At 37.4% G+C, this 24,993-nt stretch overlaps 1 protein-coding gene and 1 pseudogene across 1 annotated transcript in view; one reads left to right on the plus strand and one right to left on the minus strand.

Moving 5' to 3' along the window:
- Positions 1 to 24,993, plus strand: part of Nrg3 (neuregulin 3) — a 1,019,685-nt gene that overhangs the window by 2,157 nt on the left and 992,535 nt on the right. The window contains exon 3 of the mRNA XM_048801779.1: positions 4 to 302. Coding sequence (XP_048657736.1) covers positions 4 to 302 — 299 coding nt within the window. The remainder of the gene's footprint in view (positions 1 to 3; positions 303 to 24,993) is intronic.
- Positions 14,784 to 14,949, minus strand: LOC125616442 (annotated as a pseudogene).

The raw sequence follows: 24,993 nt of genomic DNA on the forward strand, positions 1-24,993 counted from the left end.
CAGCCCGCGCTCCACCACAGCACGGAACACTGCGGTCCCCCCGACGGTCCTGTCCACCACCGTCCCTTTCTTCAGTAGCAGCACGCCGGGCTCCCGACCCCCAGTGCCAGGAACCCCCAGTACCCAGGCGATGCCCTCCTGGCCCACTGCGGCATATGCTACCTCCTCCTACCTTCATGATTCTACTCCCTCCTGGACCCTGTCTCCCTTTCAGGATGCTGCCGCCTCTTCTTCCTCCTCTTCCTCTTCCTCCTCCTTCTCCACCACCACTACACCAGAAACTATCACCAGCCCCAAATTTCGTAAGTAAACACGCTGTCTCAACTATAATTTACTACCGAGTTTCCTTTCTGCTCTCCTGCTGTCTTTCCCCTTAGCTGCCTGTCTTTAACACCCCCCTGCCCCTCCCCGCCATCCCAGGTTTGGGGCAGAGCATGGAAGATGGTTCCAACTGGTCACACGGAGGGTAAAGGCGTCGGCCTGTTGTGGGACTGTGTGTGGAGTCCGGGGGATGAGAAAGGGAGGGAGATCCTCAAGCTCCACCGGTCCTACTTTAGTGGGTCCCAAATGAGAACCGATTTCCCAACTCCTTTCAAAGGGTTAACTCCAGTGTGATCCCTTCTCACTGCAGACCTGCCGGCGAGCTCCCGGATCCGGTTCCTTTAGAGGGTTAGGGAGGGAGGGTGGGCCTTCCCCAAAGCTCCCAACCCTTTCCCCGCCCGCTGCTGGGAAGGAAGGGGACAAAAGCACTCGCAAATTGACCAAGGATAAACCACAAAGGGAAGTTATGTCCCATGGGGAATGGCTATTTGTTGGGGGTGTTGGTAGAATGTAGGGAAGACGCTTCCAGTCCAGGCGGGGACCTGGAAGGGTTAATTAGAAACCATTGGGGGAGGTAGGGAAAGGAGGCGATCCTAGGCGAAGGGCTAAACTGATCACCCCTCAGCCTTTCGGTAGCCATTCCAAGGTACAGAAATTGATTGCTGGATCCTGTGTCCACTGACTGTGAGTTAACTAGAAGGATATATGAAAGGAGCCCTGCAGAGTTGCCACCTCTAGGGTTCTAAGGTCCTGTGGAAAGAGAAGGGTTCCCTCCCCCCACCCCAATACACACTTCTGCCAGGCGTTAGCTTTTGTTCCTTTCCCAAAGGTGGGGTGTGAACCTCATCTCCTCTCAGTTCCTGTAAAATATAGGCGGTCTGGGACAGAGTTCTCTGCACTGGAGGGTGAGAACATCCAATGCTTTTGAAACATGTCACCCTTAGGAGGTAGCATGTTCATCCTGGGCGCAATTGGAGCCAGTACTGGCCAGATTAACCCGAAGCAAAACAGCATTTTATGTTTTGGAGGTGTATATTTTCTATTTTTATTAATGTTTTAGGTAGCTAATTGACCTCCCACCCCCACTCCTCACCTTATTCTTACTCTAAAGAATTCTCAGGAACCTTTTTTATCTGACTATTGATCAGGATATGGGAACAGTTTGTGCAACCTGTGAAGGTTATTTAGGACAAACCCCCAGCATGCCAGTTCAAGTTCTGTGCAAGTCTATTCTGCAAAAACTGTCAAGTTATGCTGTCTTGATACTGTATTTCTGTTTTGAGCCCTAACATCTGGGGAAAGAAAGAGTGCTCATCATTAACTCTTCCGTGCTGGTAAAAACACCCGGTTTGCTTTCAGTCATCTGGTAATTTTTCACATCACTTACCTGTGATCTTACCAAGGGTGTTATTTAACCCTTGAAACTTTTGTAAAAGATAGGATTTGTGTACTTGTTACTAAGTTCCAGAATCAAGTCCTTTTGCCTATAGTGTGCTATGGGGGGCGGGGGAGGCTAGCAGATGAATTGGGAGACAGGAAGGAAAGGGGAAGGAAGGAATCTGCCACAAGCCAGAATGGCAGTAGAGCCAGTAACTTGCAGCTCTTCTCTGCTTTGGTTGAAGCAGTCATTTCTAAGAGCACATCAGGAGGTGCTTAGAGACTCCTTTTAGCAAATCTAGCTTGAGTTTTGTGGAGGGATAAAGGATTTGCAAGTGTAGTATGAGCATATTCAATGGATTTAAAATAGGTGTCTCTCTGGAAGACCCCAGATTTTTTTTTTTTTAATCGTTTTGATGCAGTTGATATGAATAATGGAGTGTGGGTGTACTTCCCAACCTTGTGTGTATGCGCCTGTAGAGAGATGGCACATGATGGGGGTATTTCATGTTCTTAGTTGATTTCCTTTCATTCCATTCTTGGGAGGTCTTTAAAGAAAAGCCTAAGGTAATTATTTCTGCCTCTCTGCTCTCTTTCTACATCCTGTAGTAGGGAATGGCAGCCTTTTTAATAAGTAATGATTATTGACAGGACTCTCTACCCCAAGGAAAAGAGGGGGAAAACCTGTAAATAGTGTCAGTGTTCACTAGACATATAAGCAGTATTTGCTTTATTTGTAATCTGACGTTTTCTCCGTTTTAAACCTTTAACAAGAAGTTGAATCAGGGATAAAACCAAGTATGAAAATCCAGCAGAAACTGACCTGGTTTGCATACATCAACAAGGAACATTTTAATGAAAAGTTTATTATATAGTTTCCATAAAAAATGTAATTTTAAATACAAATTTTTGTATGGTAATTTAAAGAAAAAACATAGTTTAATTATTTTTTTTTATCTAAGACTGCAGGATGATTAACAAAAGAACATAAAGATTTCATTCAAGGGATTATCAGCACTGCTGCTGTAGGCTGAATTATTGTCTGAATATCTGACATTCATATTTTTTTACTTGTTTTGATTATGTCACTAAAGTTCCCTGGAGAGAAATTTCCTTTTTTCCTGGCTTCTGTTTTTCTTTTAAATGAAAGTCATGGATGGTGCTGTGGCACCTGAGGACAGATTCAGATTATGCTCTATTTTTGTGAGACTAACCCACAAATTCTTTAATGGCCAGAGTCTTGGCTCTTGAGTTGAACATCTCAAGGCTTAAAGAATAAATTTCTTTGTGTTCATCTTCGAGCAATCAGAAGGATCTTGTGTGTAAAGGCAGCATAGCTCTTTGAAGTGGAAGAAGCTTGTTCACTAAGAATAAACACACTTGCTAATGGATAATAGGTTCCTTGCAAGCAAAACCTATTTTTGCAGTGAGGAAGGTTCAGTGTAGAAGACTGTTAATAATTTTGTGTAGAATTGAAGAAAAAATGATTGCACTTATACAGCAGGAGGATGAGAGCTTAGAATTTGATTCTTGTTTCTTGAGCCATGATCTGGACCAAAAGTTTCCTGCATGTCCCTGAAATCTCTTGGTTTCTCTGTAGGCCAGTACTTGCCTTCCCTTCAGAATCTTTAAAGACAAATATCTTAAAAATATTGCTACTAGGTGATTATTTTTCTCAAAGTCTCTTTGAATCATTTTGTGTCTGAAGTGTAGGTTAGTTTTCAAATTTTTCAAGCTAAATGTAGGAACTATGTAAGGGAGAACACTGACTTTTGTCCAGTATACAAACAGCCTTTCTGTTTTCTAGCATTTGAAATTGTATTTTTAAATTAGAAATATTTGCACAGAGTTGCTAAAGCCAGTGGAGTCTTATAATTCTTTTACTCAGCTGAAAGCACTGCTTGGCATGTAAAAGGCCAGAGTCACCAGTTAAATTCAAGTACAAAGACAAAAAGCACCTTTTAATGGGCTATTTTTAGGGTCATATTTGGAAGGTTATATAGTTATTTCCAATGAATAATATTCCAAATATTGAATAGTATTTAGAAAAGAAATGAATGTAAATGGATCAGTGAAGTTTAAACAAGATATGGAGATAATTTTCATTTACTCAAGTCTATTTAAATAAAACTTTACCCAATCACACCTATTGCAATTTTTAAAAGCATTGATGACATCAGTAATTTTCCTGTTTATTCTTTCCAATATCTCCACTCCTTCACTTCAATAAGAATATTCTTGGTTCTTTTGTAAGCAGGCTCAGATGTAGTTCACTTAAATAAAGTTACCCTGAACCTGATGTTCTGTCTATATGAGTCAAGGCCTTCAAAGGAATTCCAGCATAGAGGGTACTGACCCCAATCATGCATAGTAGCCAAAGTGAGAATATTCAAAGCTGAAGATCAATATTTCTTATGCAATCCAGTTGTGAGCTTTTTTATGAGTGCTTGCTGCTATTTGAGTATGTTTTAATTTCCTTTGGCCTCAATGCTGGGATTATGGGACTTTTTTGCTTTAATCAGTTCACTGTACAGTTTTGCTCTTTGGATACTTAAGTTGAATTTCATAGTTCAACAATAGTAACAACAACAACAACAACAACAAAAATATTAACCACCACCACTACAACAACAGAACAAAACCAACAATAAAAACTAGCAAGGTTAGACATAGGTTGGCAAGACTATTTTGGGGGCTCTTTGAGTTTGGTCTTAGTGCATTAAGACAAAGTGGTTTAAACTTTCTTCTTGAGGTGATTTTGCTAGTGAAGAGTCCCTTTTGAAGGATTGATTTGTGAATCCACATTTGTATTTGTGCTGTTTTCCTGGATAGACTTTAAAATACAGTGTTGATCCACAAATGTATAAGAAGAAAAAAAATCAACAGAAATAAACAAATTTTGTCAATTTTTCTCACTGTTACTAAAGAGCTCAGCTTTTCTAAATCTAGACTGGGTCACAAGCAGAGTTTTTTTTTTTTTTTCTTTTCAGAGTTTGAATCAATGCCATTCTGGGCAATCCAGTGTGCATAGGAACAAAATCTCTCCTCCCTTGTGGATCTTCCCAGCCCTTCCTTCTGGTCTTACCACAATAAAAAGAAAACCGATTTTCAATTTATTTCTTTGGTAGAATTTTTTTTTTCTCATAACCTCTCATATTCACTACCAAGCATATCTCAATATTCTATCTGGGTTGTCGAAAATGGAACATGAAAGTTGGCCCTGAAATATATAAGAGCAAGGGAAAAGTCATAAATCTAAGTCTTCAAAATGCTTTGGAATTGCTTCTGAATAGGACTGAAATTCATCTCGAGTTCTTTCAATCTGTTTTTATCTTCAGACCTGTGTATTGGGCAAGGCACAGCACTGGTGTTACCTTGACAAATACCACTGTTTTGAGATTCTAGAAACTCTACTCACCTACACCTAGGAAAGCTCCAGAACCAGGTACACAGTGAAGGCAGAAGGCAGGAAGGCACTCAGTTTGTAATGGACTCAGCTTTGTAATGTCAGAGTGAAAGCATATACAAGAGTCGTTTCCTATTCATTTAAATTGTAACAAAGTTTGTTTTTTTTCCTTTCACTACTTGTTCACTGAAGATTTTATGCACTTTTGATTTTCTTAGACCTTTATTTCTTAGCCTGTAATACCAGCACTACTCAATAAATTTTCTTTGTCTTAATAACTTCATGTTGTTTCAAGTTATTTTAAATAAATTATCCCTTTGATAAGAAATGTTAGACTGCTTAAGTTGATATAGAAATTTTAAAATAATATTTGTTTAGGTAATTGCTTAAATGTCTTGGTGCTTTTTATTTTTTAAAAAATAAGGGTTCTATAAACTTGGTGGAAGACTAATAGCTATTTATTTTCCCACGTAGATTGGCTTACAAATCATGTAGCTTTTGATGTCACTTATTATCTCATTCCACAACACAGTTGTATATTTGAACATAAGCTATTATATGTGTTTATATAGTTGAATTTTCAAAATTCATGGCATGCATTATAATTTTTTACTTCATTTATTAAACATCTATTTGGAGGACTTGAAATGCTGGTAGTGAATTGTTTGATTTTAAAAGTTTATATAGTAAAATTTCCTTAAAAAGGAGAGTATTTACATAAAACTTAACCTAAACAGCATAAATTCTCTCATATCTTGACCTAAGGCCAAAACATTTTTCTGAGTATGTGTCTACTGGTTTAAGTTTAACATTTTTAATGCCATATTTCTGTTTCTTCTTTAAAGACATTAATGAAGGAATCTGCATATGAATGCAGATTATTCACAGACATTATAATATATCCATGCCCTGGAAATCTTTCATCGTTTTTTTTTCTCCATATCTTTTTTCCCCAGAGTCATTTTCTTCTCCTCTTTTTCTTGTCTTCTTTCTCTTTCTCTCTTTTTTTCCTTCTTTCTTTCTAAAAATAAAAAACAACTCATCTTTTGGATTTTCTTCAAAATATCCAATTACATTTTTAAAGAAACCACAGTTACCTTTCATTCCCATAAATCATTGGTGTATATAATATTTTAACTAAATTTCAGTTAATTTGATAGCCAAAACAATTGGCATAAATAAGATTTTTACCCCAACTGATGTAGGTAATCAAATAACTCAACTGGTAGCTGCAGGGAGGTGCAGGCATTTTTGCATCCATCCTGGTGGCTATGTCCTGTCCTGGATCATAGTTTCCTCTAAAGCAGTGGAGAAGGGAGGTGGTGACAACAAGTTGGTTAAGGAAAGTTAGTTCAAGAAATTGTCATCTCCAGTAGGTAACATTATTGAAAGTGGGTATTAGTCCTTACTATATTTGTTAGGGACTTTGCTAGAAGAGCAACAAAGATACCTATAAAAACAAAATAAAAAGAACAAAGCAAAAATACCTAAAACCTGTATCCTTCTATTATATGATAGTTGCGTAACCTTAAAAAGTAGATTCATTCTCAGAACTTTAACTTCCTCCTGTGGGATCATGAGCGTGATGCCAATAACACCCACTCCCCAAAGAGCTCATTAACACTACTGTTTTTATAGCAGTGAAATGGGAAGTGGGTAGACTGATTATTTTCATCCAAGAGCACATCAGGCCATTGAATTTAGTTGAAATATTGGGACTGGTTTGCTCCCCAGCTTCAGAGACCTTTCATCCCAATGAGAGATTGTTGCTCTTTTATTGCCCTGGTTCTCTCCTGTGATACACCAAAATGAGGTATGGAAATCTACCTCAAGTCAGCTTTGAAGTTTAGTCCCAAAAGGTAGCCCACTTTCCCATTAACAGTATTTGCTTGTTAGATATTTGTAAAAGCCTCATTTGTGTATATGTTTATCACAGAGAAGAGCCAAAATTGGAGGGTAAAATGAGTGAGATTGATGAATGATCTGGAAATCTGAAATCTACAGAAATCTGAAGATTCTTAATGAAAGAAAGAATGCCCTAAATCTTCCCTCCCCTTTGTGGCATTCCTACACAATATTATTATCATTGGGTCTTTCAAACTTTGGATAGAATTTAAGCCAAAAATCTTTTTTTTTTCTAGAAACAGCAACATTAACATTTCAAAAACATCTATCTGCAGGTTACACTTCATCCTGAAAATTATTTCAAAGTATTACGTTTTGTGTGATTATAAGTTTTTTTTTTTTTTTTTAAAAAAAAAAAACAGGTTAGGGATTGTACATAAAACATATATTACCTTTCCTGAGCATAAGATGAGATTAGTTAGAAAGCAATCTGCAAAACTGTATTCTGTTAGTAAGCTTAATAACACATGTTTAACAGCCTCCAATAAGATTTTGTCTTTTTGTCTTTGAGGACTTTTTTTTTTTTTTTAAACAGGTGATAGGGTGTATCATGAATGTAGTAGGGTCTACGAGAACATTTTCAAATTTTTAAGAAAAGGAAATCTTGATATCCATGCAACTACTTTGGCATAAGCACCTCAGAGGCAGGGTTATGAGAATAGCACCAATCTTTTGCTATTATAACTGAACATATTTGTCTGCTCCTTAAGATAACCTTCCCAAGGCTACCTACAACCCAAGTCATGATTGTCTGGTGAATTGCCAGGGAGTTAGAAATTCACTAAAGGAAAAAAACTCACACCCTGATCATTTTAGAATCACATTCTCTGGGTTTGTGAATCTTAAATTTTGCTTTTAATACCACGGAAGGATTATTCACAGAATCTCAGGATTGGAAGGGGCTTGAGAATTTAGGTAATAATAAAAATGAGAGCTATGGGGAGTCTTGCTGTGTGCCAGGAAATTTTTTTTATCTGATTTGTTTTTTAAATACAGATTCAAAGACAAACATATATAGACCTGTGGCCCATGCATCCCTATCTTAATCATACAGATAATGGAATGGGGCTTAGAGTGGTTATATACTTTGTCTAGGACATGAATAATATGCATAATTTGGATGATCAGGAAGATAAGCAGATTGTGCAGGTAATGGTTCCCAACCCAATTCCTAGTCCATTGATATAATGTTGCCATATCTGTGGTCATTGCTCCTTTCAATCTCTTACTATACATAGTGAGATTTGATATTATAAATTCATAAATGGCACATCAGGTCTAGTAAAAGAGAGCTTTTCTGTGTATTCTGTGATATCTTACACATATATATAATACCATCCTTGTATCCTGAGAGAGCCTTTCTGACTGCAGAAATTGCCCTGGTTTTCAACCCAAGGAGAAGCTCTGGAGATGTTTCAACAAAAGAGAAAGAATGTGTTCCTTTAAACTTCTTTTTCTTGTAACTTTATTGAGGTATGACTTATAAATAAAAATTGCATGTATTTAATGTGTATATTTCGATGAGTTTGGACATACACATATACCCATGAAACCATCAACACAATCAATGTGCAATACTAAATATACCCATGATCACCAAGAATTTCCTTGTTTTATTTTTTTGAGGTAGGCACACTTAACATGAGATTTATCTAAACATTTTTAGAAATATGCAATACCATATTGTTAACTATAGGTACTGTATTGTACAAGAGATTGCTAGAAATTTAGCAAAAATCCTCATCTTCACACTTCTATTCTTTTGTCTTCTTAACTATTTTGTCCTATGATTGCTTGTAGGTAATTCAATATAACACTGACAGAAAACTGTTACAGACTTTATTTCTCTGCTTCCTAAAATTCAGTCAAAATTTTCTTCTCAGCCCATTCCAAATGTATTTTTGATTATAGCAGTTACTGCATCATATGCTGAGACTGATCAATGGCAATGTGTCAGGGAAGATTTGGAGTGATAGCCTTCCATGTCTGTAGTCACTAAGATGTGGGCCCTACTAAGGAAATGATGGGAGTTTCATCATATGCAGTCTTCTCCAGAATACCCCAATTCCATTTTGGAGCCAGACTGCAAGATTCCCATGATTGACTGTCCAAGAGTTCTACGAGGAGGAATATTGATGAGACTCTGATATTCTACAAAGGGAATACCCCAAAGTAGGTCCACTCATTCTTAGTTATTTGACATTTTTGTATATTGAAGTTCTTTTTAGTTAAAAGAAGAAAAGTTGCTGTTAGTTGAGTGAAATATGATTGGAATCTATACTTTTGCAAACTTATAAAAAGAAAATGAAAACCAGTGAAGTAGCAAGTTTATGTGATAGTGTTTGAATAGCATGCTCAAAGATAGGAAGATTGTAATGTCGAGAAACTGGTATATCAAAAAAGGCCACAAAGAGTAACAGTTATGTTCATAAAGAAGAGGGGCAAAAATTTGCTAACCCAAATTTGTTGTACATATAAAAAAAGTTTTTGTTGGCATGTTGACAACATTTAGAGACTCTAGGAATAAAAAAGAAAAATAGGGTGCAGAAATGTTTATATTAAATTCTATTTTGACTTAATTCTGTTTAACCGACTCTTCAGTATGTTACTATTTTATATTTAATAACTGACAAATGCTTATGCTGTACTGAATAGTCACAAATGGGAAGACTTCTCCTTTCACTAAACCAGAGCTGTGTTTACAGTGTAAGTTATGTTAGCCCCAGAACCTGTTTATGTTGATGTTCTTGGTACTATAATTAGGTATTGTATTTAAATATTATGAAAACCAATGAATTGATTGTGGTTTCTATTGAAACTAAGTGGGTTGCATTGGAAATACTCCATAAAGATAAGCCACTTCAAAAATTGATTATGCAAGCAAGTGAAGATATATTGATATATTTATAAGAAGGCTGTGCTTGGGTTGTTTTACATGTGGCTTTAATCCTTCTCTCCACAATGAATAAACTGAACCTGAAAACTCACAGCATACATTGTGTGTATGGTTTTCCACAAGAAAAACAATAGATATTTACTCAAGTAAAAACCTTGAAATCTGTAACAAGTATTTGGCATTTATGTGTATTAAATCATGTACATTTAAGGTTAAATATAATAAATAATAAAATAGATTTTTGTTTACATAATAGGTATTATGAAATCATTACATTTTTTTGTAATTTTAAGAATATTGGAAAATATTTATTACTACCTAAGACTTTGGATAGAAAATTAAATAGGATGCTGATTATATTAAGCTATGTAGATTAACAGATTTAATATATAGTAACTAAATTCAAAAAATTGTTGATTATTTCTGGATTGTGGAATAGGAATGGTATTTAATTTATTGTCCTTTTTTCTGGTATTGGCAAATTTTTCATTAGTGGTCATGAGTTCTCTCTAATTCAAAATTGTAAAACTTTTGAAAAAGTAAAGAATAATCTCCATGGATCAGTTGAATTATTGGTCTTGCTTCTGTGAAGATTTTAGATTTTTTTCTTTAAGAATTTGTGTCTTAATTGGTGGAATCAGCACTGAAGTATTGACAGTTGGATTCCTGCTGTGAGATGCTTGTGTACAGAAATACAAACACATTTTCATGTGCTCATGGGAAATAATGCCTTATTGAAAGCTGAGTGGTTTACCTGGGCCTTTGATATTAGCCTTGATCATTTGAGGATATGGATGATGGTGGAAGTATAATGAGTTGCTTAATGGCTCTTCTAGTCTGCAGATTGTGGATAACTTTAGTAGTAGTGCTATGGCTGAATATAGCCAAAATGAATCAATCAAGTGTCTGTATATTAATGAATTAATTACCTGTTGTAGTTCAAGGATGAAATAAAAGGAAGAGGCTACACGTATTGTTGGATCTTAGTTCACAGGCCATTGGAAAGGGACAAGTAGCAGGGCACATGCTGAACTGTGCTCCAAGTCCCTCAAGTATTTCACAAACCTAATGATGAGCAAAAAGAGCCAGAACAAAATTATGGATCTGTTTATATAATGTTTAACAATGAGAAGTCAAGATCAAGTTTATCTTTAAAAAGGAGGCAGGTAGTGAATGGACGGGACCCAAGTTGTGGGGCTTAGGGGTACTGACAATATTATACTTCTAGATCTGGGATCTAGTCATATGAGTGAGTTCAATTAAAAGTTTATCAACATGTGTTATTATGATTTCTGCACATTTTGTATACATCAATACAGATTTCAAAAAGTAAAGGGAATCTTTTGAAACATTTCTTTGGCCTTTACCATTGCTTACAGCCAAGGTGGTGTTCTGCATTTGAGGATTTTCCCATTTATATACCCTTGATCCTAGGTCTGAGGATTTGCTTCTCATGGCCCATGGCCTAATACATGCAAAGAAGGTCTTCCTGGTTTCAGCAGCTTCATTTTTTATGGTCTTGACTGGAGAGACCACAGACAGCCACCCTCCTTTAAGACTTCAGCCTTTTTGAATGGATACCTTGTGTTTATATTAAGTAAAACCTTTTGTGTCCTATTAGGAGTGTTTCTGATAACAGCTGAAGTTGCCATTTTTTTACATATCTTACACATGTAATACCATCCTTGTATCCTGAGAATGGACTTAACCCAGTTCTATAAACAATAAAGTGTGTGACACATAAGAAGGACATTTCATCATTTGCATCTCTGCTTTTGTTGAGAAGATCAGAATGTATGTACCAAAGAATAATGAATTGCTGAAACATATGATTCCAACATAGAAAGTGTATTGGGCCATTTCAGAAAGTAGTAATCATTGCCGACAAAGAAAGTTTCAAAGGAGAATTTCCTCAGAGTAATAGAGAAGTAAGGCCAAGAGAGTAAGAATCCATTAACAACTGTAGAAGTCTGCATATTCTTGCCCCAATGATATAGTACAGGGTCCAGCTGGTACGCAGACAGGGCCTCTTTGGGAACTAAGGGGGCAGCCTCACCTTTCCTTGGAGCAGGACCTGATTAAGGAGGTGGAGGTGCATTGGGGTGGACATAACTAGGCTGCTAAGTTAAGCCATAGTCAGGATTGGTGCAAGGAAGTGATAATATCTGTGGTATTTTCAGAAGGTGTTAGATCTCCAGGATGACTTGGGAGGAAGGATGGGCATTGGATTTTAAAGATTCTCCAAGTCTAACTTGTACCAGATTATTTACAGATGTGGTCTCTGATTTGTGTGGGGATATATTTTAAGTGTTGACTTCATTCCACTGCTGCCTCAAAGTGCTCCAAAAGGCAGATGAATTGCTGTGTTTTAAGGATGTTTAGTTTATCCAGAGTCACATCAACACAGCCATAGATTTAACCCAAAATAACAGCTTTCGAATATCTAAAAATTTGCAAGTAGAGACACAAGGAGAATAACAAGAAGAAACTCTTGATTGCATTGCTTCACCTAAATTAACCTGTGGCTGCCTTCAGATTTTTCAGAGGCAAAAACTCCTTTCTGAATTGATTGCTGCATCACCCTTTGGTTCCATCTGGGATCCTCTCTTTCCAGAATCCACTCAGCACCTTTTGGGATTCAATGCTGAAATTGCATAGCATTCAAAAGGAATATGACACTATTGATTCCCTCTCTGCTCTTGTCACAGTGAGGAATAAGAGAGGAAAGATCTGTAGGGCTGTATAAGATGAGGCTTTCATATGGCCTGCAGGAGGGCTCCTGCCATCGACGGGAGAACCACATCTGTGCATTTACATACTGACAGCTAAAATTAGATGTCGCCCTCTTTGTTCACCATACAGGATCTTCAGTTGAGAATCAGGTTCATCACTCTCGCTGGCTTACTTGGTTGCCAGCTGGTACCAGATAGAGGGGCTACAGCTCTGTGTAAGTGCAAATGCTAAATTAGCATTAATACCTAACAGCATCTCTCCTATATTTTTCACTGATCAGATAATTTTCACTGATATCAACATTTACAATATGCCAGCTGATATATACTGGTGTTATTTGCTTGGAATATTTTCGGTTGATTTATTTTATTGACTTAGATCAAGGTAAACTTTCTTAGTTATTTGTTCATATCTGTGTATTTGGTTAGAAGAGATTTTTTTTGAAAGGATGGCAGAGAAGTAGATAAGGATTTTAGCAAAGTCTGTCTTGAATCTGTGTTACTCCTTCAGTGCTTGGTTTTGCAAGCTTCCAAATGACCTTCTCTGTGGTACCTCACTGATGCTCATCTTTCATTGTGAGCAGCTCTGAGTAATTTATGATAAATAATGAAATGCTGTTTCCTACAATGCACTGCAAATGGCTGAGTGTTGTAAAAGTCTAAGGAGCTCTATTACTTCTAAATGACTAGATAACACAAAAATGTTAACCCCAAAGAGAAGAGGTCAAGTAGACAAGGCTGCTGAGGAAGCACAGTCTCCTGCCGGGTGCCCTCTGATAGGCTTTCTGCATTTGAACTCTGCAAGGACTGCTGCCTAAGTAATCACCTTCTAGAATGGCAAGGAAGGGTGTAAGCCTGTCAGTTAGTTGGATATACTAGAAGCAACAGGGGTTTCCTTGGAGGGGAGAAATTTGCAAAACTGATTCAAAAAATTATGAATGAATGAATACATAAATGAATGGACTTTCATGTGTTATGGATGAACTTTGTGATGCTAGGAAGCAACTGTGAATATTTTGTTTGAACATTGATATTGAAAAGAAATCTTAAGGAGAAAACATTGGAATAATTTTATCTGAGCAAGGCTTTATACATATCTAACATTTTTCAAAATTAACTCTTTCTGTGATTTTTATATTGTCTTATCCTCTTATTTAAAATAAATACATACCAGACATATTTTTGCAACTTTCAGCTCTTTGGTACTCCACAATACATTTGTACAACTGCAAAACGTTCAAAGTGAATATGTATGTTCTTCATCCTGGTTGCCATAAAATAGCTCCATATCTAAGTGTTAGGATTTGGAGACTTTAATTGCTTGCTACAAAATGTCTTTATGTATTGCATTCCCATTGTGAAAATTAAATTAAATTGCCAGTCCATGAGCTCTTTATGCTGCAGGGAGGGAGAGTCTCTATGTGAGCAAGCCATTGAAAGGGTGATCTTTGGCCAATGATACTTTTAAACTCAAAAACTTTGCTGAAGTTTAGTGCTGAATTTTCTCACATTTCCCCAAACTTATCACTTTGCCAAAGAAAATCTTTTCTTCCCCCTGTTCTTCCAGCTATCAGCTACAAGGTATGAAATGAATTGCATTAAAATAGATAACACATGCTACATTTTCATAGGAGTACTCCATCTGTCTCATCAATTTCTTTTCACTGCTGGTGCTGGGTAGTCCACTTTAATCCTCAATTATCAGTTACATGCAATCAGGTGAACCTCTTGACCCTCAGGAAATAGAGATGCTTTCAGGCCAGAAAAGTTGGACTGCTTTAATGTGTGAGGGTATTTCTGCTTTTAGATGAAGAAGGATTGTTTCCATGTGTAATAGGAGAAAACAATTCAAACAAGGAAGGTGATTCAAAAATCATGAACTCTATGGCCCTGCTTCCTGATCCTGTGCCAGCTGTAAGGTTTGGTGTGGGCAGCTTCATGCCATTGGCAATACAACCTACTTTTAGGTGTCTGGATATGGATTTGGATGTTTGTAGATTATGCAAGTGTATTACCTCATCTCCATATGTCTCCTGTACTACTGCTTCTTTTTCTTTGATGCTCTGTCATTTTGTAATCTGTTAACAAAAGATCTTGGTGAACATGGCAAAGATGCTGTGGTTGTTCTAGGAGGTGGTTTCCAGAAACTGACTTCACATAAACTTGGCATTGTTTTATGTATGTGTTCTTCTTTGCTTCCATGGAAAATTGGAAAGAAGAGACTTAGAAGAGGGGGTTTGAAAGGGACAAAAGTAATTAAGGCACACTGGGAAGTCCTACACTTGATCTTAGCCGAAAGGCCGAGAAGCGATGACACTGGGAAGTCCTGACCTGGTTGGAGAACGTAGGCTCAGATCTGCTATTTAGTTGAGACCTCAGGATAAACTATTTGATCTCTGGCCTCGGGTTCTTCTGTAAACTTGGATGCTAGACAGGATGCTCCCTGAGTCTCCTTGTGGCTATGATTCTGGGAAGCCAAGGGTCTAAATTTGAGATTAAAATCTTGGTGGGATTTTTTTTGAATCATTGACTTCAAAAAAGGGCTCTCTCTCCCCTTCCTGCCCACTCTCCTCACAACTCTCTTTCTTCCTACCTACACACACACACACACACACAGTACTTTTGCTTGTTTGTAGTATATTTTTGATAGAATATTTAATAGTTTATCATTTTATCATTTGGAATATCCCTGTTTTGGTGTGTTATAAAGATGGGGTTAAATGGGAATTGATTACATCCTAAAGTCAGATGAAATTTGCTTGTTTGCAACTTTAAGAAAGAATTCTTTATCCTTCCCCTAGTGTGCATACACACAGACACACATACTTACACACACACATACTATATATATATATATATATATGTCATGTGTATATTATATATCTATACACATATATATATGTAAGTGGATTCCAATAATAGGGGAAATTACTGCCATACATCAAGTACTTTATTTGGAAGTATAAATAAATTCATCTGAATCAGGCATGGTGGTGTGTGCCAATAATCCCAGTGACTTGGGAAGCTGAGGTGGAAGGATCAACAGTTCAAAGCCAGTCTCTTTAACTTAGTGAAGTCCTAAGCAACTTAGTGATACCTTGTCTCAAAATAAAAAATAAAAAGTGCTGGGGTGTGAGTCAGTGTTTAAGCACCCCTGGGTTTAATCCTCCATATCAATAAATAACAAACAAATAAATAAATAAAAACAAATTCATCTGAATCTAGATACAATCATAGTATTTGATCCCCTTCATTAAACAGACATCCTAGTTGCTGAATCTTACAATGTTATAAGAACAGAGGACCAAGAACACCATCTCTAGAGTTATGTTAAGAATGTGTCTTCCTGTGGAACACTGAGTCCTCTTGTGTTGGTTGTCATGAGGTTTGGAAATCAGAGTGTGGTCTCATTAATTGAATTAGAACACAACTATGACCTGTAGCAGAGTTAGATGACATTTATTTCAAACTCAATGTGGTTATTCAATACTCTTATTTTTTTTTCACTTACCTTTCTTCATTATTATATAGGCTGTGCTCATAATACAAAATTAGAAAATATAAGCAGCAAGAAAAAAGTGATACTTAACTGTAGCTCTAACACACAGAGGTAATTATTGTTATGATTTTGTTGAATGTTAATTAGCCCATGCTTTCTTGATTTATGAATGTGTACTTTATATATAAAAATAAAATATATTCTAATACTCTTTAAGATAGCTTTTTGTAGTTAAAGTCTTTATTTCCACATCAAAACACCTCAAGTCCTATCTTTAATAGCTCTGTGCTGAAATATATTAATCTATTCAAATATAATCAGCTTATCATTTGTTGGAGATCTAGTTTATTGTAATTTGGTCACTATTATATAAAATTCTGCTTCAGACATTCACAGCATGGAATGAAAATTTTGGGGCCTATGTGTAATACAAAAAGAGTACTTCATCGTCTTATTTATTTATTTATTTAACCTGAAATTTCTAAATTCTTACCCAGGAAGATTGAGCAATTCAGGTTCTTGCCAGCAGAGTATCAGAATGACCACAAACCCCTGTGGTTCTAGGTGTCACATGTCATTAACAACCCAGTAAACAAAACATTTGCTGGACTGGGATTGTGGCTCAGTGGTAGAGCGCTTGCCTAGCATGTACAAGGTACTGGGTTCCATTGTCAGCACCACATACACATAAATAAATAAAATAAAAAAAATTCATCAACAACTAATAAAAATATTTAAAAAAAAAACATTTGCCAAACAGTTTTAGAAGAGTGTCTTGTTGGTGTTTTAGGCTACATTTCTCTAATTACAAGTAAGGGTGAACCTTATTCATTAGTTGTTGTGGAGCGAGGGCATAGAGTCTCCCCTGTCTGCACAGTTGTTGGGACCTGACCTCTCTTTGCATCAGCCAGGGATTCATTGCAGCCTGGGATGCTCCTTGGTAGAGGGGAGCCTAGAACTTCTAAGACTGCCCCAAGAAATTCTATAACAAATTGTGTCCAGAAAACCAAGAGCCATGTTGTGGACAAAGGATAGATTCAGCAGGCAATGGATAAGGTGTGGCTGTTCTTAACTAAGTGCTCACAGAGAGACACTACAGTTATCAGCTTAGGCTCCATCACAAACTACCACACACTGGATAGCCCAGGCAACAGAAATTCATTTTCTCCAAGTTTTGGAAGCTGGAAGTTCAAGATCAAGGCATCAAAGGCAGAGTTGCTTTCTTTTGGGTCCTCTCCCCCTGGCTGGCATTGGTCATTGCCGCTCAGTGTCTCCATGTGGTCTTTTCCTCTGTGCACATACATCTGTGCACAAACTTCTCTGGGTACAAACTTCTCAGAAGGTCTTCAGTCTGACTGGATTAGGGTCTACCCTCAAATCTTCATTTTGAATTAATCACATTTGCTTATATCCGAATACAATCACCTACCAATGTATTGAGCATTAGGGTTTCGACATATGAATGGGGGGATACAGTTTAGTCCATAATAGAGACTCAAGTGCATGGACATACACAAATCAAAAATAATAATTTCAAATGGTCTGGAGGTCTTACATTGCAGTTTACTCAGAGTTTAATCAGTGCCTGGGGACTGCTTCCCCCTCCTCTTTACTTTGTAAGACATCCTCAGTGTTGTATTCTCTGAGTGTGCTGTTTTCTACTGTTCTGTTCTGTGGTGTGGGTGCAGAGCTGGAGAGGAGGCTCTGCTTCTAGGGAGGTACGGCCTAAGTGTTCTGCACCTGGGCTTGGCGACAGCCGCTGCCTCTGGCAACCACAAGTCTACTGCTGTTCCCGCTAATAAGTACCATGGAAACCCAGTGAGCTCCAAGGGTGGTGGAGAGGTGGGTGAACATGAAATCACCAAGTGACACTGGCTTTTCAAATGTCACATTATAAAAATAGAACCAATTGAGAAAGAGAGGGGCCATACCAGCATCCTGTTGCTCCTTGATTTTTGGCATTTGATTTCCTTTCCTTTGCAGTCATCTCCATGACACGCAGGGAGACCCAGTGCTCTGATTACCTGCATAGGATGGACAAGCTGAGATGCCTCCTCTTTAGAATACCACTAACACTCCAACCAGAAATTAATTTGATTTGGATTTAAAATCCATCTCCATTAAGGCTCTGCTGATCTATTCTTTAAGCGTTACAGTTTATAGATTGAGGGGTGTTGTCTTAACATTTTCCTTCCTTCCTTTCTTACTTTTTTTTTGGCCATAAATAAAAGCTTTAAAAATGTTATTTCACAGATCAATAAATTCTAATCACAACACCAAAATTGATAGAACTGAACATTTGGATTTGGTCCAAATACCATCTGCATTCTTAAACCAGCTGCCCAAAGGGAACCCCTACCAATTTAATTCAGTGGACTGTTTGTTGGATTTCATTTAATGTGGATGTTAATTTTGTGTTTTGTTTTCCCCTCTCTGATGCTATTACCATCTAATTAGGTTGAAAATCAGCAATTAGAATTGGAATGCATGGAATAGTTGTTATTTTTCTTTTGATCATAGTTATGCTCTTAATGATGTGAGTGTAGTCTGTGTGTGTGAGAGAGAGAGAGAGAAAGAGTGGGGGGGAGTGAGAGAAGAGAACATGAATTCATTCTATAGAAGTGGCCATGGGTATCACTCAGGAAGATGAGGTTGAATCCATGTTTTGCTTTATATGAATACCTATACCTGAGTTGGCACAAGCCTCCTTTTTCTGTATTTGCAAAAACTAAGATAATGACTCCCTCCTAGCAGATAAGGCTGGTACAAATTCTGTAGATATGAAACCATCTTATACACTAAGGTGCTGCACAAATTAGTACTCACAAATTGGAAGCCAAGGAGTGTTTGGATATGTGGGAACTAGGGCAAATTGAAATCATTATAAAAGGCTGAACATTATTGCATATCGTGGACTAATTCCAAATTTAAATTTGAGAACTAAATTTAATCTTAAATGTTAAATGCTAAATGTAGGAACAGTTTCAAGCTAGAAAGCAATGTAGAGAGGAAGAGAATGATGCTGTGAAAATTTAAATCCCACAACAGTGCTGAATAGAAAAAAAAATATATCCATTTTTAGGCATCTGGACATGAATTTCTCAGCATTTGAAAACGGCCGACTTAACCAGCATGCCCTTTCTGTATGATTGCCCCGGAAGTGTGGGATGCTCAGTTTGAAACCAAACTCTGTGTCAATCTTTGATATCTCAATTTCTGACACTAAACACAGAAGAAGAGGAAATATGCTTCCAAAGCCTGAAGAACCCTTGCTTTCATTTTCTTGCCATCCTATCTCATGCCGTCTCTTCATATTGATTGTTCTTAAGAAATGATTTTCAGTGCTGAGAATACTCTTCTAAAGCATTTCTTCCAAAGTGTATCTTGATAGATTTTGCAAACTCTTAAGCAAGATTTCATATGCTTAGATAAAGTAAGATGATTTATCTTTCTGGAGAAAGCTAAAATTCATCTCATTGACTTTTTTCCCAGTCTCTCCTCATTTTCTTTTTTTCTATATAAATATTTTTTTAAAAAATCCTAACATAGTAAATTTAATATCCAAAGGATGAAAATTTAGGGCTTTGAATTCTGTTTATATTGAAACATTTCGAGATAAAAGAAAAATGTTTATCATGGCTTATGGTGAAATGAATCTTTTCAGATAAGTTAGTGACATAAGCAAACATACCTCATTCCTCTTCCACACAGCCTGTCTCCATTGACTTATTTTCCATTGACTTATTAAGCACCTACTATTGCCAGATGCTGTCTTAGGAACCCAGCAGGAGGGCTGCATAACAGTGAAGATTGACTTGAGCATTGGCCTTCCTGGAGCTTGCATTCTAGTAAAGAAGTCAGAGGACAATAAGAATTTCTACCTTGGTGAAATGCTGAACAGGATAGTGACGCAGAAAGTTTGAATTTATACAGCTGCTCCTTGAAGCTTTAGCTGAGGGAGTGATACTTGAACTGAGTCCCAAATAATGAAAGGAAGCCACATACAGGAATTCCTGGGGGCAGAAGGGTACCAGAAAGATGAAACAGAAAATTCAAGGCTCTTAAAAGATAAAAAAAGTGGCCAGTGTCCCTGAGCATCATTAACATGGCAAAGAGTGAGGGGGTGAAGTGGAAGAGGTTGAAAAGGTAAGATACATAAAGAATTTGGACTTGGTTTTTGTTGTAATAAAAACCACAGGGGGTGAGGTAGAAGAAGGTTCTGATAAACCTTGTTTTACAAAGGCTACCTTGGATGCTGTGTGGAGCTGCATTCCAGAGGGTCACTCCTAGGCAGGAAGACAAGTACAAGGCCACTGTCAGGTTCCAGTCAAGAGATCCACAGCCTAGACTAGAAGGAAGGCATGGTGGGAATGATTCACTGTTATACTGAATGTGTCTTGGAGGGTAAGAGAAAGGACTTACACAGAAAGCAAAACAGTAAAGAATAATTAAGACTCCCTCCTGCAAAAGAGGGGCGATAGTGATATCATTATCTGAGATGGTAGTGCTGAGAATATACAGGCATGGGGGATCCAGATGAAAGACTTCGGTGTGCATTTGGATATTTATGGAAGTAATTGGATAGAGTGTGTATGCACTGAAAAACCTCAATAGTAAAAAGGATGATGGTACAGGAGAGTGGATGTGGAGACCCTCATCAATGCTGGAAACCAGTGACAGAAAATACCACACCAAGTGAACTGTGGAGTTACTTGTAGATCCAGTGCAGGGAGGATGGTATAGTACTCCTCAACCCTGCCTGCATGTTGAATCATGTGGGAAAGATATAAATAAATAAACATATATATTTTACATGTGCCCAGACCCCATTGTAGACCAATCAGAATCCCCTTTTTGGAAGAGGGGAGAGTGGCAGGCTTCAGTACTTTCTATGAAGATCCTTGGGAGAATCTTTGGACAGATTAAGCCAAAGAAAGGAGGGGAGGGCCTGCTGATCCAGTGAGGATAGTGGCCTTGGAACAACGAAGGGGAAGCACCCAATAGAACCACACACACCTTATCCTGTGGAGAAGAAAAGGAAAGGAAGTGAGTGAAGGTCAAGCTTTGCAGCAGTGAGGATAAGAGTCACAGGACTCAGTGGGAGTGGGAGGCTAATACCATCCAACTCCCTGCATTCATCCCCACGGAAGAGCAGACCTTACCCCTCAAGAAAGCAAGAGAGGGCAGATCCCAGGTAGCTCCTTATGGACTGGCCAAATACTAGAAATCCTTCAACCTGAGTCTAGGCACTGACTCAGGTTGAAGGATCCCCTCCCTGTCTTGAGGGTTGGTGAAATCTAACATCTGGGAAAAAATGTTTACAACAAATCTAAACATTTCATGCCTCTGACAATTTGGAAATAATTTTTATTATGATACCCAGCATTATTAAAGACAGTGCAAAATGGGCTGTAGTGTGATTTGATGTGAAAGATTGCAATGTGTATCCTTTTATGTAAAATATTCCAGCATGTGTCCTTTGTTCAGTAATTTCACATTTAGTCTTCTCTCTAAAATAAATAAAATGCATTTAAAGAGTTGTTATGTGTGTGCAAGGAAATTCATCACAGAAATACTTGTGAAGGTTTGCTAACACAACTTTTCTACTGTAAAGTCATTACAAATTACTCTTTAAAATCATATCATGAGAAAAAATAGTATGTGCAGTATGGAAAGCAAGTTCAAAATCATATGTAACTATAGTTATTCATGAATTATTTTAGAAAATAAGCATTGGTAATAAATTTGCAAACGTGTTAAAATCAACACTTGCTAAATGATGTGATTAGGGTCACCTTTAACTTTAGTAAATTTTTCACTTAAATTTCATTTTATCTCATTTAAAAAATTTAACCATGCCACATAGTTTTAATAAGAATAAGAGTTGAAGTAGTATTTTATAAAAGATTGATAAATAAATTCTTAATTTTAGATCAGTATAATTATGAGTTTTATTATCCAATTTTCTGAATTTGGAGTAAAACTATCTACTTCTCAGAAATATTGCAAGCATTAAATAAGATAACCCATGAATATTATGCTGTGTAATCTCTTGTCCATGTTAGAACTTTTCCAATATTATTTCACTCTTGCCTCTGCTCCTAACAATGAACTTCAGTGCTCACAAGTTCTGCTTTCCACTTGACATTTGGTTAATTTAGGTAGACTGGTAAAATGGATAGATGTAAGATTTGTGCTCTGTGTTAATTGGTGCAAACTGGTGTGCTAGAAGTAAGGACTAGGGTTGGATAGGTTGTCATGGTGATTCCCTTTTTCTACTTGTGATTGATTGGGTATGAGTATCATCCTGGGCAAAGAGAAATAGAGGGGAATGTGCCAGAGGAAGGATTTCCCACCCTAATTAGAGGAGGGAAAGCCACTGGAGAGATTGTGTGCTCTGCCTTGAGCTTGCTACTTTTCAACGACATTGTAATAGTGCCTGGAGCTGCTCTGGCTGTTCTGAGACCATGAAACTTGAAACCTGAGGTGAAGGCCCTGTCCATGGAGATACCTAAGCAACTGGTGCTGACTACCTTTGGGCATCTTGTTGGAGTCAGTAGTCAGAGAGTCAAAGTCTGTATGCCTGTATTTTCACCCATGACCAGCATCACAGCAACTGGTACCTCCTATGGAATTTGATATTACATTGGAATCCTCCTGAACAAATAGAAAAATAGAAAAAAGTTCGCCATGTGTTTGTGTACTTTAAGCATTTATGACACCAAGATATTTTCTTTCAATGTACTTCTTTTTTTCGTATAAATGCCTAACTTGGCAAAATAGTTTTATTTAATGCTCATGCAAATTTTGTGCTCAGAGCTATGCCAAAAGTGAGACCCAATGAATTTGTAAGAGCCTGTGAATCTTTGACAGACATACTGTGAATTTTAGGTATGCTGAACTCTGTATCCAGAGTTATATCCTCAGTTTACTCCAGCATGCTGGTGAGGCTTCTCCTGCTCATGCTGAGGTGTTCAAGTGGGCACCGATTGCCAGAGTTACTGAAAATTTTATTCAGCTGAATCCTTAAAAATGTTTAAGATACTTGTAATTTGGTAATACACAAATAGGAAGTTAAAATCAAGCCATCATAAATTTGTATGTTTCATAGTTCTAATTTAGCAACTTCTTTTTGTTCTTGGAGGAAATATTATAAATGATCAGTAGGTTCTTCAGGATATTTGAGAATGTGCTGTGTAAGCATGAAAATATCCAGGACTTTTGCAACTATTTATCCACAAATATATCTGGAATACTGGCATATTTTCATTTAGAATAATGATAAAAGAAAGTCCTTTAGAGGAGGTTTTGCTTGAATACTTTTTCCCTTGGGATCATACAAGCCTCTTTTTTAATTTTTAAAGGTATTAGTGATATGATGAATACAGTTTACATTCTTATGAAAATGAAAAGTTTATTGATCTCCATCAATGAGAGGGCCCCATCAGTGAGGTCAGTGAGAAGAAATCCTAAGGAGGCCAGGGCTGGGGAAGTGTGTAGTGTTAGAATAGAAACGTAGACTAACTAGCTCAGAATGCTAAGGCAGTCACTTGTTTCCAATGTGGTCTGCGGTAGGAGCCAAGAGCCATGTTCAGCACTGTCCTTTCTGCATCCTGAGAAGCAGGTGGAAGCAGGCCTTCAGTTAGTGCCTCCTGGTGCTACCAGCACTGAGAAGAAAGAGAACAAGTGATGTCACTGACGATAAGAATGTGGCCATATATGTACATTTATATATATATGTACATACTCACACACACATACTTTCTCTCTACCCCCCTCTCTCTGTATATATATGTATCTATGTATCTATCTCTCTCTCTCTCTCTCTCTCTCTCTATATATATATATATATATATATATATATATATATATATATATATATATCATTATATATATATATATATAATGACAATGAGAATGTGCAGTTTCTTACAGGGAATATTGGTTTTATATTCATGATATATATAGTTTATGTATGTAGAAACCTCACCATTGGATAATAAAAATGTATTAGGTTTTAAATAGAATCTTTGACAAATAAAATTTGCTCTGAAGTTATAAGGAGAGATTGCAGGAGGTAAGTGGAAGGTTACTCTATTTTAGAAATCACATGATGTTTACAGAAAGAGCATACATGTTGGTTACTGGTGGCACACCCTGGATCCTGTATTTTCCATCTGTGTTTACTTCTGCTAACAACTGTCCCAACAGTCTATATTATGAGTGAGTGTGCGTGCATGTGTTCATCCCTTCATAGACATGGTTAGCTGACTACCATGATGAAGCTGGATTTCAGACATTGTGTAATTGTAGTTTTTACGTAGAAGAGGACTCTCACGAATTTTGCAAAAGGGTCTGTGCTTATTTTGTGTTTTCTTGCTGACCTCTGTCTGATCATCTCACAGGGCATCTTGGTAGTAGTCCACTTTCCTTACAGGCAGGACCTACCTCAAGTTAAATTCTTGAGATCAGGATTCCCCTCCTAAATAAAGCAAAGGGAAAGAGAACTTTCATGAAGTAATGGTCAGGACCTTGCAAAGGCATTTATAGATGTGTGTGATACTGAGAGAGCCCTCCTGTTATGGACTGAATTGTCCCTCGCCACAAAATTCATTTGTTGAAGTCCTCACCTCTAATTGAGGGTATTAGAAGGCGAAGCCTTTGGGTGTATGGAAATCATGAAGGTAGAGCCCTCGTAATGAGATTCATGTACTTCTAGAAAGAAATACACAAGAGCTTCCTTCTTCTCTCTGCTTTTGGCTGTGGGAGGCTCCAGGGATCAGGCTGCTGTCTATAAACCAGGAAGAGAGTCCTCAGCAAAGGTCTGCTGGGGCTTTGATCTTGGACTTCCCAGTCT

Source organism: Marmota marmota, unplaced genomic scaffold (genome assembly GCF_001458135.2).
Source record: "Marmota marmota marmota unplaced genomic scaffold, marMar, whole genome shotgun sequence".
NCBI lineage: Eukaryota > Metazoa > Chordata > Mammalia > Rodentia > Sciuridae > Marmota > Marmota marmota.